Source organism: Manis javanica, chromosome 8, assembly GCF_040802235.1.
Source record: "Manis javanica isolate MJ-LG chromosome 8, MJ_LKY, whole genome shotgun sequence".
NCBI lineage: Eukaryota > Metazoa > Chordata > Mammalia > Pholidota > Manidae > Manis > Manis javanica.
In genome coordinates, this window is record NC_133163.1 from 114,057,021 (window position 1) to 114,071,454 (window position 14,434).

General features: G+C 54.7%; 1 protein-coding gene across 4 annotated transcripts; it reads left to right on the forward strand.

Annotated features, from left to right (window-relative positions):
• Positions 1-2,068: 2,068 nt before the first annotated feature.
• On the forward strand, positions 2,069-13,270 carry KBTBD13 (kelch repeat and BTB domain containing 13). Of its 4 annotated transcripts, none has more exons than XM_073212001.1 (4): positions 2,069-8,848; positions 8,921-9,055; positions 11,912-12,051; positions 12,823-13,270. In XM_073212001.1, the coding sequence occupies exon 1, from the start codon at positions 3,058-3,060 to the stop codon at positions 4,432-4,434; it is 1,377 nt and encodes a 458-aa protein (XP_073068102.1). In that variant the 5' UTR covers positions 2,069-3,057; the 3' UTR covers positions 4,435-8,848; positions 8,921-9,055; positions 11,912-12,051; positions 12,823-13,270. The 4 variants fall into 4 exon arrangements, 3 of the variants coding, with proteins under 3 accessions (XP_073068102.1, XP_073068104.1, XP_073068101.1); XM_073212003.1 differs by having other exon boundaries at positions 2,069-4,661; XM_073212000.1 differs by having other exon boundaries at positions 2,069-9,055.
• The last annotated feature ends 1,164 nt before the right edge of the window (positions 13,271-14,434 follow it).

Here is a 14,434-nt window from a genome sequence, read left to right on the forward strand (position 1 = left end):
TCCAAACTCCACTATACAGATGAAGAACTGAGGCCTGGAGTGGTTGGATACTTTTGCAAGTTAGTGGTAGTACCAGCATCGGAGCCCAGCAGCAATCCCAGTCCAGGGCTCTCCTTCAGGTCCAGGCAAGTTCCTCACTACCCTGGGTGCAGAGATACTGCCATGGGTGGCAAAAGCCAAAGGTCTCCCATCAGGCTGGGGAAGGGTCTCCCAGGGCAAGGGTTGTGTCTCCTCTGTTGGACTGCAGGCTCTCCTGGGACAGGGTTTGTGTCTCCTCCATCAGACTGGGGACTTCTATTAGGTTAGGGCCCAGAAGTCCACTTAACAGACCCCTTATTGTGTGTCAATCATTGCGGATAGACAGATGAACAGGGCTGGGCATGCTCTCTACAAAGGCTCAGAGTCTGACAGTCCCTTTCCTTACCCCCATCCCCAGCCTCACAGGGTGGGGAGTGCAAAGTGGAGGAGGAGGATGGTGTGGGGCCGGGCAGGGCCTGGGAACTCCGTGGGCTGCCCACAGCTAGGATAGCTCCTTGTCCTCTCTAAGTCCCAGAGGGACACTCACTGTCAGGGTGGAGGAAAGTCTCACCAGCTACAGACAACACCCCACTGGGGCCTTGGGGGAGGGGCCAAAGGGCTGATCCTCAGCCCAGTCTCAGAACCAAGAACCCCCACCTTGGGTGACCCTCACCCCATTGCCTGGCTGTTGAGTGTGGGAGCTGGGTGTGTGCACCAGTGTCCCAACCCACTCAAGCCAGGTCTGGACTTGTGAAAAACTGGGACTGAAAGCATGCTTCAGCCAGGAGGTGTTTGCATTCCTTCCCACTCTTCCTCTCAGAAGTCTAGACAGTGGTTCTGTCTGTTGTGTCTGCCAGTTACTAAGTGCCTGAGACAGGCCATTTGTGAGGGAACTGTAGCCCCCTGAGAGTGAGCGCCTCCCCAACCCTCCCCTTAGCTTGAGTGGCTGGCAGCTGTTTCCCTCCCATAAGATAAGGCTAGTGTAGGTGAGGAGAGGCCTGGGGTCAGAGGAAAGGGTTCAGTCCAGTCCCATATTTTCCTTCATAACCAAGGAAAAGCCCATCCCATCTCTAGGTCTCCTTTTCCTCATCTGTGAAATGGGAACACTTGGATACCCTTTCCCTACCCACCAGCAAGGACAGAATCAGGAGAGCCCACTTTCCTCCAGGAGGTGGATTGTATCTGGCCTCAGGAAAGGAGAGAAGCTGGCAGAGGGCCTGGGATAGTATTCATGGGGACTCCTGGCTACTCCCTCTATCTCCTCCTCCTCTTCCTGTCCGGTCCCTGGGGCAGAGGGTCCAGGATATTTCTGGCTGCCTCCTCCAGGCCGCTGACTTCCCAGGCTCACACAAGTCATTCCCCACATCCCAGCCCTGCTTTGATGGAGTAAACTAGGTGAGAGTTCCTTGGCAGGAACTCATGTTGGGTCTGCAGATTCATACATGGGGATCTGTTCATGTGTGTGTCTTAGTGGGAAGAGAAGTCTCCCCACTCGCTTTCCAACTCTGACTTTGTCATTATGAGCCATTCCATTCTCTTGAAAAAAGCTTACAGTCAAACATCTCCTGAATAGCAGTTTAGCATCCTACACACATCTGTGCCTCAGTTTCCCCACCTGTATGAGGCAGTAGCAGAAGATAACCAAGCTCCCTTCCACCTGACATTTTGGAAACCAGACTCTTAGCTGGTTACCTAGGAAAGTTATTTGCAATGGAAAAAGTGCCCCAGGTGGGCAGCAGGAGGCCTGGGGCTGTCTGTCCCAAGCTACAGGACCCCAGGCAATCCTCTTTCTGATCCTCCACTGTAAATGAGGGGGTTGACATGTCAGCCTAAAGTTGCTTCCAACTGTGACCTCCTGGCATGAGCTGCTGCCCAGAATTTGTACACAGAGAGGCAGCAGAGCACAGAGGTCAGGGGCACATACCCTAGAGTTAGGCTGGCTGCACTACCAGTCCCTGCTTTGCCACTCTCTGGTCATGTGACCTTGGGCATGTAACTAAACCTCTTGGTGCCTCAGTCTCCCCATCTATGAAATTAATCATATCTTATAGTGTTGCTATAAGCAATAAATGGATAGTATCTAATAAATGAGGGGAAATAATAGTATTTACTCCTAGTGTTATTGCAAGGATAGGAGTTTAAGTGCTTACAAAAATGCCTAACACATACTACAATTTAAGTGTTAGCTATTATTCCAAGAAGCCTTTCTCTTTCCCACCCACAGACAAACGATCCCCTCATCAGCCCCATTTTCCTTTTCCCAAGGTCTGGATGTACACACAGCAATGCCGGAGTAGGGAGTAGCAGGTGGGGAACAACATAAGCTTCCCGTTCCCATGGGAAGTGTTCCATTCAGGGGCTAACTGAACACTCACCTGCTACCTTCCCATTTTTGCAGAGAAGAAAACCAAGGCTCAAAAAGAGATTGGGCTAGCCCAGAGTCAGGGGCAGAGGAACAGGCCAAATTAGAACCTGCTCTGGCTCCCAGCCTGGCCCACTCTATTTGCTCTACCTCCGGGTCTCTAGTGCCCACTGGATGTGGTGGCGATCTATGTATTAATCTTGTCCCTGCTTCTTCCCAGCCAAATGACTTTGGACGAATCATGTAAATTCAGCCTCATTCCAAACACTTTATGCTAATTGTTCCACCACCATGAAATATGTGTTATTATTGGCTCCATTTTGAGGAAACAGAGGGTCACGGTAAAGGTACTTACTCAAAGACATATGGTTGCTTTAATGCCAGTTAAATGGGGTATCTTAGTAGGCAGCCCTCACAGTGCCCTACAAGCAACTGGTGCTCGGTATATGGTCACTATTACTATTTCTTATAAGGAAGTGAGTGACCCTGCAGGTCTCTGGATGCCCTCCGGGCCCGTGGCCATCCAGCCTGCCTGCCACATGACATGAGCGGTACTATCTTTAGCCAGGGAGATATTTATATCCCCGAGGGAAGTTCTGTCCGCTACGGGGGAGCCCGGGAGTCAGTGGCCTCTGAATCCAGTCCCCAAGCGGCGGCCCCCGCCCCTCCCTCTAGCCATGCCGCGGGGCCCGGAGGCCACGGTGCAGGTGTGGGTGGGCGGCCAGCTCTTCCAGGCAGAGCAGGACCTGCTAGTGGAGCACTGCGGCTTCTTCCGCGGCCTCTTCCGCTCGGGCATGCGGGAGGCGCGCGAGGCCGAGGTGCGCCTGGGAACGCTGAGCGCCGACGGCTTCCGCACCACGTTGCAGGTGCTGCGCGGCGAGCGGCCCGTGCTGGCGGAGGCCGACGAGCTGCTGCAGGCGGTGGAGTGCGCTGCCTTCCTGCAGGCGCCGGCGCTGGCGCGCTACCTGGAGCACAGCCTCACATCAGACAACTGCGCGATACTGTGCGACGCGGCCGCCGCCTTCGGCCTGCAAGGCGTGTTCCACAACGCCGCGCTCTTCATCCGCGACGGCGCGCGCGAGCTGGCGGCTGAGCTGGCTCTGCCCGAGGCCCGCGCCTACGTGGCGGCGCTACAGCCCAGCAGCTACGTGGCCGTGAGCACGCACACGCCCGCACCTGGCTTCCTGGAGGACGCGTCGCGCACAGTGTGCTACCTGGACGAGGAGGAGGACGCGTGGCGCACGCTAGCCACTCTGCCCCTGGAGGCCAGCACGCTGCTGGCAGGCGTAGCCACGCTGGGCAACAAGCTCTACATCGTGGGGGGCGTGCGGGGCGCCAGCAAGGAGGTGGTGGAGCTGGGCTTCTGCTACGATCCCGACGGCGGCACCTGGCGCGAATTTCCCAGCCCACATCAGCCGCGCTACGACACGGCGCTGGCCGGCTTTGATGGCCGCCTCTACGCGATCGGCGGCGAATTCCAGAGGATGCCCATGAGCTCCGTGGAGCGCTATGACCCGGTGGCGGAATGCTGGAGCTTTGTGGCCGACCTGCCGCAGCCGGCTGCAGGCCCGCCCTGTGCGCAGGCGTGTGGCCGCCTCTTCGTGTGTCTGTGGCGACCGGCTGCCACCACGGCCGTGGTGGAGTACACAGTGCGGGCAGATACCTGGCTATCCGTGGCCGAACTGCGGCGTCCACAGAGCTACGGCCACTGCATGGTGGCCCACCGCGACAGTCTCTATGTGGTGCGCAACGGCCCTTCCGACGACTTCCTACACTGCGCCATCGACTGCCTCAACCTGGCCACGGGCCAGTGGACGGCGCTTCCTGGCCAGTTCGTCAACAGCAAGGGAGCGCTCTTCACGGCCGTGGTGCGCGGCGACACAGTCTACACCGTCAACCGCATGTTCACGATGCTCTATGCCATCGAGGGCGGCACCTGGCGGCTGCTCAGGGAGAAGGCCGGCTTCCCGCGGCCGGGCTCCTTGCAGACCTTTCTCCTGAGGCTGCCTTCTGGCGCCCCAGGGCCTGTGGCCTCGACAACCCCAGAACTGTGAGCCCTAGAAGCCCAGGGTCACAGTTTGGAGGAGTACCAAGAGACTTCCCTGAGCCGTGGCAGAATCTGTGAAGCTGGCCTTGGGAGCTGCTGGGAACTTCGCTCTCCATGGTTCAGCTGTCTGGCTGGGTCTTGTTCCTCTGGTGGTGTGAACATGTCGGAGAAGCTCAGAGCAACGACGATGCTGGGGCCTGAGCCCTCAAATTACTTGGGCTCTGCAGAGAGCTGGTGGGTCATAATGTCAGTGGAAGGGGTGGGGAGGTAGGATTTCAGTAATCTAGGCTTGTGTGTGAATGGGCCAGTAATTGAGCATGACTAGGAGTTGGTTAAGTGATGTTAATCAAACTGCCAATCAACAGGCACCTATCATATGCCCAACACAGTGCTAAGCCTAGTGTAGTTGCTGGACAGGGGTCCACAAGGCTTAGAATTTAGCCCAGGACAATAGAAGATTTACACACACTTGTCTTAATCCACAGAGGTATGAAGGCAACATACAGAACAACAAAAAATCCCACAATATAATAAAACAAAGTACTGAAGAAATCAGGGCAAAGGGAATTGGTGAGGGGGTAGGGGGAAGGAAAAACATGTAATTCCAGGAAGGATGACAGGATACAAACTGTATGAAGAAGACAGGTGGCATAATTAGCTGCTGAAAGGGGAGGTTTAGACAGCAGAGATGGTGAGAGCTCAGAAGAGAGAGAGAGATGAGGGAAGTCTGGGGCAGGTAGGAAGAGGCTCCTTGAGCCCAGCCGTTAAGGCAGAGAAGCTTCGATGGAGGTATGGAGGGAGGAGGGGACGCTAGGTCCACTTGTAGAGACAATAGCTGAGCTGAACCTGGAGTGAGGCCTCTGAGAGGGAAAAGGCTGCTCACACCCCCTTACAGGATGTAGACCCCCAGAGGAGAACCTAGTTGTAAGCCCCTTGCCCCCTCTCTTTGTTGCTGTCACCCCAGGAACAGTGGGCTACTAACTTCCATGACTTCAGGTATGAGCCCACCTTAGCAGGGCCAACTGCCCCATCTTCCTGACCCACATTCTGCAGGTTATTCTCTCCTCCCAGCCTCTGCGCCTGCCATTCCCTGGGCCTGGCATGCCATTCCTCTTCCTTTCTCTCTTTGGCTCTGTACCCATTTCCTCTGTGTAGAGTTAGTGGTTCCTGACCTTGGCATTGCTCACTGGACCCCTGACTGACATCATTCTGTGTGTGTGTGTGCACGCAAGTGCACGCAGTCTTGCACATATGCAGATAGCAAGGGCAGAGATTGCATTGTGATGTTAAATGTGTGGGTTGAGGGGGGGCCCTTTCTCATCTACTGAATAAAATGATGAGGTCCTGAAAGAATCCAGGCTCTAGAAGCCACTAGTTAGGGACCTGGTGTTAGATGAGGACTCTTGTGCTGTTTCCAGTCAGATGCACACCCAGTCTTCCAGCTTCTCCATGCCCCTGGGCAGACTGCTCTGAGTGGTCCTCCAGTACCCACAGGAAATCCTGGCCTCATCACAAGTGGGGACTGCAGCATCAGCATGGCACCTGGTGGGCATGGAGCCTAGGGTCAGGCTGCCCCCAGCTTTCTTTTTCCCTGATTGTCCCAAGCCCTGGAGAAGGCTGTCCTCAGAAGCCCAGGACCTTCTAGCCCTGGCATAGCCTAATCTGATGAGTCACAGCCGTCCATCCTGACTTTTGCATCCTGTGAACGACATGCAAAGTACTCTGGCATCCAGCTTCCTGTGCCAGCCCTGCTTCAGTCCTGGGAGGTGGGAAGCTTTTCTCCGTGGCAAATGATTATGTGAGGCTTAGAGGCCGAGTAACTAGCAAAGCCCCTCACTTTTTGGTTCTGTCAAAGTATAATTTTTTTAATCATATGTCAAAAGATTTATTTAACTCAATAGGGGAACCAGAAGAATGGTAAAGCTGGTTCAAAGGAGATTTAGGGAGAGATTTGTATGTTTAGTTGGAAAAGCTATTCTGAAATAAGTTTGCTAAGGTAGAGATGAAGCTGGTTAATGTTTTATGGGACAATAAAACCATAACTTTTTTGGTTCTCCACTGGACTAAAATGCTTTGCATCTTCACATACATGTACATACCTATTTGTACATGCAGATGTGTAAGTTAACATGTAACATGGCAGAGTCAGGACCCTAATCAGTAGTAAATAGTGAAACAAAGGTATATTCCCCTGGAGAATTAAATAGCTTAGCTGTTCAACTCTGCTCCAAAATGACATTGAAAAGCTATGCAGACCTCCTCCTGCCTATTTCCAAATTATGGATAATTTTTTAAAATAGTACAAGAGAGCTCTCCCCCTTGCTCACTCCTCCTGACCACTCGAGACTGAACACCCTAAGAATTGGAATCTCGGGGCCCATCAGCCCATCTGCTCTCTCAACCCCTAGGGCTCTGTGCTTGCGGGCTTTTGTACCTGGCTGCACGGGCCAACCCGATGGGGCCTGCTGGCTCCTGGGGTTTGGTGGTTCCTTGATCCAAAGCAGCCCTTTCTGAGATGTCTTTTGTGCATAATCTTAACACAGCGTTCACAAAGAGCCTTCGCACAGTTGACTTATTTACATTTTGTAAAACTTCTAAATGGTAGGCATCTTGCCAACACCCTCACTCTCCTGTTAAAGGAAAACACCCAAAACCCCAAAACACCCAAAGGTCATGGGTGGAGAAGGCACAACTAGGAAGCAGCAGAGCCTGGCTTTGAACCCAGGACCACGTGCTTGTTTTCTCTTGCTGCCTTCCTGCTTGGCTGACATTCGGAAATGGACCAAGTGTTTCTGCCAGGCTCCTTAACACTCCCCACCCTGGTACCCTGCTCTCTGAACCTCCTCTTTTTGGGGTTCATCTGCTTCCCTGGACCCAGCCCTTTCCTTCCTCTTCCTGCAGTAGGAAGATTACCATGGGTTCTCTTTCCCTAGGATGTATTTGGGAAGTGAACTGCCCTCTTCAGGAGGGTGTTAATGACTGGCTAAGTCTAAGTCCGGGGGGCAAGGTCGCGCTGTCAGATTCTCTGTCCTCACAGAAGTGTGGGGGTGGTTTTCATAATCCAGCCCACCTGCTCCTCTGGCCTCAGGGGTCAACCTCGGCTCTCCCTCCCACAGCCCACCACCCTCAGCAGGGATGGGTAGGACGCCTGATTTGCAGATGAGGAAGCCAGCAGAAAGCTGAAATGAGCCATCCAGAGTCACATAGCCAGCCAGGTGGCAGAGCAGGGACCTGGAACCAGGACTTGGGATTCTCAGCCACACAGACAGACACACACACACACACACAAAAAAAAAAAAAAAAAAAAAAAAAAAAAAAATTAACCCAGCAGCAAGGAGCATTTTCCCGAACTTTCATGACAACCCTGAGCCCAGCTCTCTGGAGCTTTCTCCAGTCTTCCACAAACTTTCTCCTTGACCCTGGCTCTGCCACTCTTCCCCTGACCTTATTACCGTTCTTCAAACACCCCGGGCACATTCCCACCTCAGGGCCTTTGCAGGGTGCCCCTCGGTCAGGTACATCCTCTCATTTAGCCACCTGGCTCGCTCCCCACCTACAGGCCTTTGCTCAGACATCGCTTGCATTCCGAGGCCTTTCCTGACCACTGTACTTTAAATCTCCCTCCCCCTTCTCTGCACTGCCTTTTCCTGGTTTATTTTCCTCCATTATATCTCGAATCATCTACTAGGCAATATTTCTACTTTTTTAGTGTCTGTTTTCTCCTACTAAAACTTGAGCTCCCTGAGGGCAGAGATTTTTGTCTGCATTCACTGCTGTTTCACCAAGACCCAGAACAGTGACTAGAACATGGTAGGAGCTTAATAAATGCCTATGAATGAATGAATAGTGCTCAATGGATGTTGAAAGAATGAATGGATGAATTAATCAAAGAAAAAACCCGTAGAGCGAGGCTGTCGAATTTCGGATGAGAGGGGTATCATTTCTGGCAGGGGTTGGGATGGGCAGGTGACTAGAGGATGTGATGAGCTGTGGGGTCCACAGCAAATCCTGGAGGAGTGAGATCTGAGAATGGCAGCAGCTTATAGGTCACATCTCTGCTTTCCATGGAGCAGAGGAGACTGAAATGGGAAGCTCTAACCATGCTATGAAGAATTGCTCCTCTTGGTGGTGGAAAACACACAAGGCCAGTCTGTTTATTTTCCTTTTCTGCAGCTGGGCCTCTTTTTCATCCTAATTGCTTTGTTTCAAGTTGCTGTCACTTCCCGGGAACAGCAGCAAGTGAACTGTGCTGGTGGGAGACACAGCTGTCAGCAGACAGGCCACCTCTGAGGATGCCGATCCTGGGACTCGTCCCAGCAGGGGAGAGGCCCTCGTGACTCTGCCCCGGCTGGAGCGGGGATTCTACCCCAGTCACACAAAGACGGGGGCCGTCTGCCTGGCATCTCACCAGCTAACAGCAGGTAAAGGGGGCCTTGTGGCCACAGGGTCTTGGAGCAGGGTATAAGCTTCTCATCCAACCCCTCTTTTTCCAGGCAGGAAAGGGAAGTCAAGGGGGACAAGTATCTCACCTGGAGACACACTTACTACAATGCAGCTCAAACCTGCATCTCTAGAATCCTCTTCCTGTTACACCGTGCTTCATCTCTTGTGCTGTCTCCAGGACACCGGTAAGGGACAGTCCCCACAATGACCCTTCAGGCCTGCTCTTCCTGTTTTCACGCCTCCATCCTTATTTTCTCCAGTAAGGCTCACCCATCTGGTGTTCCTTCCTGTCAGCACTCTGCTTTCATTCAACAGAGAGAGACAAAGGAGTAATCTCTAATGGTGGCATTTGAGCACCTGGGCCCTTCAAATCTCTCTCATGTACACACAGTGTGGACAACTGTAAGGGTGGCCTGAAGCCATTGGCCCGGTATGCTTCTCTTCCCAGTAACATGTTTTCCTTCTAACAGAGGCTTCCGTATATGTGCCTAACCCCACAGCACTGATTAGCCACAGGGATTTCAGGTGCTCAGAGAGGGAGCTAGCGCTGCAGTGGGGTGGAAACAGGGACTGAGGATCTTGTAGGCACCACTCTGCAGAAAGTCAGCCAGTTTTGGAGTCATACCCCAGCTCTGTCAGTAACTGCCTCTGACCACAGGGAAGGGCCTTCACCTTGCTGAAATGAATGTGTCTTAGCTCTAAACAGAGAGGATAATTCCTGCCCTGGAGGATTATTATGAGAGTGAAACGAGAACCTCAGAGCAGCATACCCTATGCTCACCTTCCACATTCCTTTCCCTGCCCTGTCCGGAGACCCGTTCTGTGAGGCAGGCATGGTTGCGTGAGCTGAACATGGTCTTGTGGTCTGTGCACTCCCAAGTGGGGGACAGGCAGGTCTGTAGCCCCAGTCTAGTGGCTGGGTCTCTTCTGCTAGGGCCAGACCTGACCTTTACTAGGTTTAACCAGAAGTCCTGCGGAGTACATAAGGGAGCCCCAGAGACCCTTGCCACCTGGTGAGGAGGCAGGATGACAGATGGACAAGCATCGGCTTTGGCGTCAGGGGACCCGGGTTCACATTCCAGCTGCATCACTTCCCCGCTGGGTCATGTCAGGCAAGCTGGGTTTCTTTATAAAATGGTGATGATGATGATGGTGAGTCACTGTGCAGACTGTGTGAAGTGCCTGCAACCCTCCCAGGGGGAGAAGGGAGGGAGATTGGAGCTGGAGTGTGAAGATCTTGAATGCCAGGCTGAGGACTTGGGCCTTATTCTGTAGGAAGTGAGAAGCCACAGCCAGTGCTTGGGGTGGTCAGTATGGAAGATGGGTACCATGCTTGCTGAATTCTAGTAGCAGACCCCTCACCTTGCCCTGTGACCACAGCTCCTGTCTGCCTGCTGGATCCGCTCTCCCTTCTCCACGCCCCAGGAGGCTGCCCTATTGGGGTATATCACTGGGCTCTCTTGACTCTGGCTCCTAGTGGGGGCCACCAGCAGAATGGGAGGGGTGGGGAGGAGTGGGCGGTCAGGGGACTTTGTTCCCAGCCCCTCCCTGCAGGGCTGCCTCGCACAGACATTTTTTCCTCCACTGACCAGAGTCACAGCTCCGGTCAGGTGGCCCTTCCCGGTCTCCAGGGTATGGTGGCCACCCCTCTGCCCTCCTCCAGTCCTAAGAGGGGCAAGAGCCCCAATGTCACTGGCCTTGCACTTATCCCTCTGGTTGCCTTCCACCCTTTGTAAATAGCCTCTCTGCTCAACCTCTCCTCTAATGACCCGATTTGAGTGTGCCATTTCTTTCCTGCTAAGATTCGTGCCCTGTTCCCTCTGGGCCTCGTCTCCCTGGGCATCTGTCACTAAGTGGTTAGGTTTGGGTACAGCAAAGAATACTGGAAAATGTCCATCTCAGTGCCTCGGCCTGATTGCACAATGATGGGAACCAGAGGAACATCTTACCAGAAGGGGTGGTGCCTCACTGTCCGGAAGCTAGGGCCTTGACTCCCAGGCCACTTGAATTTGAGGGGAAAAAAGTGACCTTTAGAAGCCCTCTGAGGAGTGGCTGGGAATGGAAACAGAACCAGATTCATTGAGCTCCAGGCAGGAAGCACAGCTTCTGCTGCCCCCTCCCAAGTGGGGGACAGGCAGGTCTGTAGCCCCAGTCTAGTGGCTGGGTCTCTTCTGCTAGGGCCAGACCTGACCTTTACTAGGTTTAACCAGAAGTCCTGCGGAGTACATAAGGGAGCCCCAGAGACCCTCATCCAGGCCCAGCCCACCACCCATTTGCTGGGTGATGTTGGGCTGGCTGTACTACCTCTCTGAGCCTCACTTCGTGTCTGTCATTGAAGACGACAGCTTGACACACAGGTGGGCCGTGTAGTCAGGTGAGGGAACGTGTGTACAGGCCTGTGGTGAAGGATGCTGGGATGGTCCTGCTTCTAGCACCAACTTCCTGGATTCTAACCGAGCTTGAGCACTTTCTGACCACGTCAGCCGTTCACCTCTTTGAGCCCCAGGTGGCATCTGTCCATGCAGGCAGTTGGTAGGTGAGTGAGATAACCCACAGAGGGAGCTTGGCACCATGCCAGGCCACGGCAAGTGTCAGTAAACCAGGACCCTCTCCACCGCCAGGTGAGAGCAGTGGATTATCTTGAAAGTAGGAGTTGATCTGATCTCAGATAGAGAAGGCAGTTAGTGACTAGGGTGGGGCTGGGAGCTCTGAGGACGGGCTGTTGCCCTTGAAAGCATCTCCCAAAGGAGCACATCACAGGAGTTATGAGTTATGAGCCAACATGGACGTCTGTTCCCTTCACGGGGCACTTCTGCAGATAATACCAGGAGCCACAGGATCTCTTCTTCACTCCAGTCCTGGCCCTGTGGTCCCTCCAGGCTGTGCAGGGCTGGGAAGGGGGGCCAGCTGCCACTGTCCTCTGAAGTCCCTGCACTGATAGTCATCCCAAGTACCCATGGCCTCCTTCATACTTGGTGGTGAGTGTGGTGCCTGGCAATTTGGTGAAATCTCTTTTCCTTCCTTCCTTCCTCTTCATTCAGCAAACACTTCCGAGCACCTCTGCTAGCCACAAGCCGTGCCAGGCACTGGGGACAGAGAGCCAAACCAGGTTTGGTCCTTGCCCCCAGGGCTCACAGTGGCATGAAGGAGGCAGACCCACTGGCAGTTACAGGAACACAAGGTAAGTTCCCTGATGGAGATAAGTGCCCTCAGGGAAAACCAAGACCTCACGCGTCCGGGCAGTCCACGGCCTCGGCCTTTCCCTCATCCTGCTTTACGACCTCTCTGCAGGTTCGAGAGATGAGACACGCTCTCTGCCTTTACTCACCTTCTCTTACTGCAGCCAGCAAAGTACTTGGGTCGTCAGCAAGGGAGCCCACATCTGTCTCGGTTCAGGAGCACAGGGGTCCCCTGGAAGGACTCCGGGTAGCCCCAGGCTTCCCAGAAGGCCCGAGCCCCTTGCTGGCCGAGGGCAGCAGCCAAGCTGCTGGAGGGCCTGCAGCAGCGGCGGCTGCTTACAGTCCGCCTGAGGACACGGCCAGAACGAGCATGCTCAGGATTCCAGGGCCACATGCCAGAGCTGGCCTGGCCCTGTGTGGGGGACATGTGCCCAGCCCTGGTCAGAGGAGAACAGGGCACTTTGAAAGCACACTAAGATGGCCCACACCCGGGAAGATAATGCCTCCAAGTTGAGTGGGTGTCACTTAGCAAAGGGGAATGGCCCCTACGGGGTGGCCAGAAAACAGTGAGCACTGTGGTCTCCCTTCCGTCACCCCTGTTAGCTCTGCTGTATGGATTCTGGTGCCTCCTCACTGCAGCATCAAGTCCAGACCCCTCAAGAACCAGCCACAGCTGTCCAAGCACCCTGAGGGGCTCACCGTCCCCCATCCCTCCTCGGGCGGCCTCGTGCCCGGGGACTGCTGCCTGGAATGTCCTTCCTCTTCTTCTCCAGGTGAAGAACTCCTGACCACCCTGCCAGGCCCAGCCCAACTGTGTCCCCTCTAGGAGACGCCTGTGCCACCCTGAGGCCGGTCCCTCGGCCTGGCCCGTGCTCCTGCAGCGCGGAGTCTCACCTCTGCCTGGAGGCTGCCCTCCCTGCACCGGAACTGGTGGCTCGTGAGCTTTCTGTCCCCATGGTGGAGCCCCGGATGCCTCTCCCTAGATCGCCCCTCCTCCTTGTGCCCAGCAAGGTTCTGCGGAGGTTCATGGACTTGCGTCACTGCTGAGGGTATCAAAGTCTGTGACTAAGCCCTGTCCTGGGGCTGGTCTGTCCTGGGTCCCCGGCCCCCCACGCCCCAGCTTCCATCCTTCTGCCCTCACCGAGCGCCTAGTTAATGTCACTGCTCAGCCTGGAAACATTTTCTTAATGACAGAAATAAATAAAAAAATAAAACCAGAGGTTCCAAACCTTGAACAGTGAAACAGCCGATGACGCTGTGTGGGCGACTTCCCAGAGGACACAGAGCATACGTCTCCGGGGTGGAGGCCTTATAAGGGCAGGTTCAGGAGGCAAGTGGGCAGGAGGCAGGGCCACCCGCCAGGAAGGAGGAGGTTGGGGCAGGGGTGGGTGCCCCACCACTGGGCTGGGAGTGGAGCCAGCAGGGGTGCTGGCTGGGACCCAGTTCCACAGGGGGAGCTGGCAAAGCACCACGTCCGGAGTCCCTCGTCAGGCCAAAGTCTGCCTGTCCTTCTGCCTTTACCGCCATTGTCATGAGCACAGGCGCGACCTGCTGTCAGCCACTGCTATGCCCAGCCCAGTACTGGGAGGCCTCTCACGCCACGAGAGGCCATTTCTCACTCTTATTCCCACCTTCCTCCACTTCTGGGCCCAGCAGGGCCTGGTGCCCAGCTGAAATGCAGCAAAGCTTTGCTGGGTGGAAGAATTAGTAAGTGAACGGTTCTTTGGTGTTGGTTTTGGCTCATCAACTGGGCTGTCGCACCTGGAACACGAAGGCAGCATCTCGGAGGAACCAGCGCGGGCTGGATGCTTGGTAGATGCTTACCGACGGATCTGGTGCTCACGTGGTGGGGTGGGCCCTGCCCTTGAGTAGATGAGCAACCAGTTCTTGTCCTGCTCAGGATCACCCTTTCCCAGCATCGAAGCCTGCTTGCTCCACAACTCCTCCAGACACAGGAATGCCTACGGCAGGGGTTTCTCTCCCTCTAAGGACTGCGTAAAAGAGGGTTTCTGGGAGAGTCTTGGTACTTGAGTCATTCCTCTGCCCCAGCATGCCTGGGAACAAAGCACTGGCCACTAGGATGGAGGGTGAGGGGAGGTGTGAGCCAGGAGGCCCTGGCTGAGGAAGGGGCTCCGGAAGCCTCCCCAGCCTTCGTTAGAACAGACTCTTCCCAGAGCTTCCGAAAGCCCCAAATCCTCCTCACCAAGACGGAATAGATGGTAGCGACACGAAGAACTGGAAGGGCCACCCCTTCCCTTTGCCAGCTTTTACTGGGCCTAAATCCCCATCATTTATGTGCCAGTATTCATGAGTTGTGTGGCCCTCTCCCTAAAGCCTCTTAAAAGGCAAAGAGTGCTCCCTGCAGAGGCCAACAAAGTTTTCTAA

Bases quoted from the DNA above. Each gene is read 5' to 3' on its own strand.
- KBTBD13 (XM_073212000.1), top strand. From the start codon at position 3,058: ATGCCGCGGGGCCCGGAGGCCACGGTGCAGGTGTGGGTGGGCGGCCAG.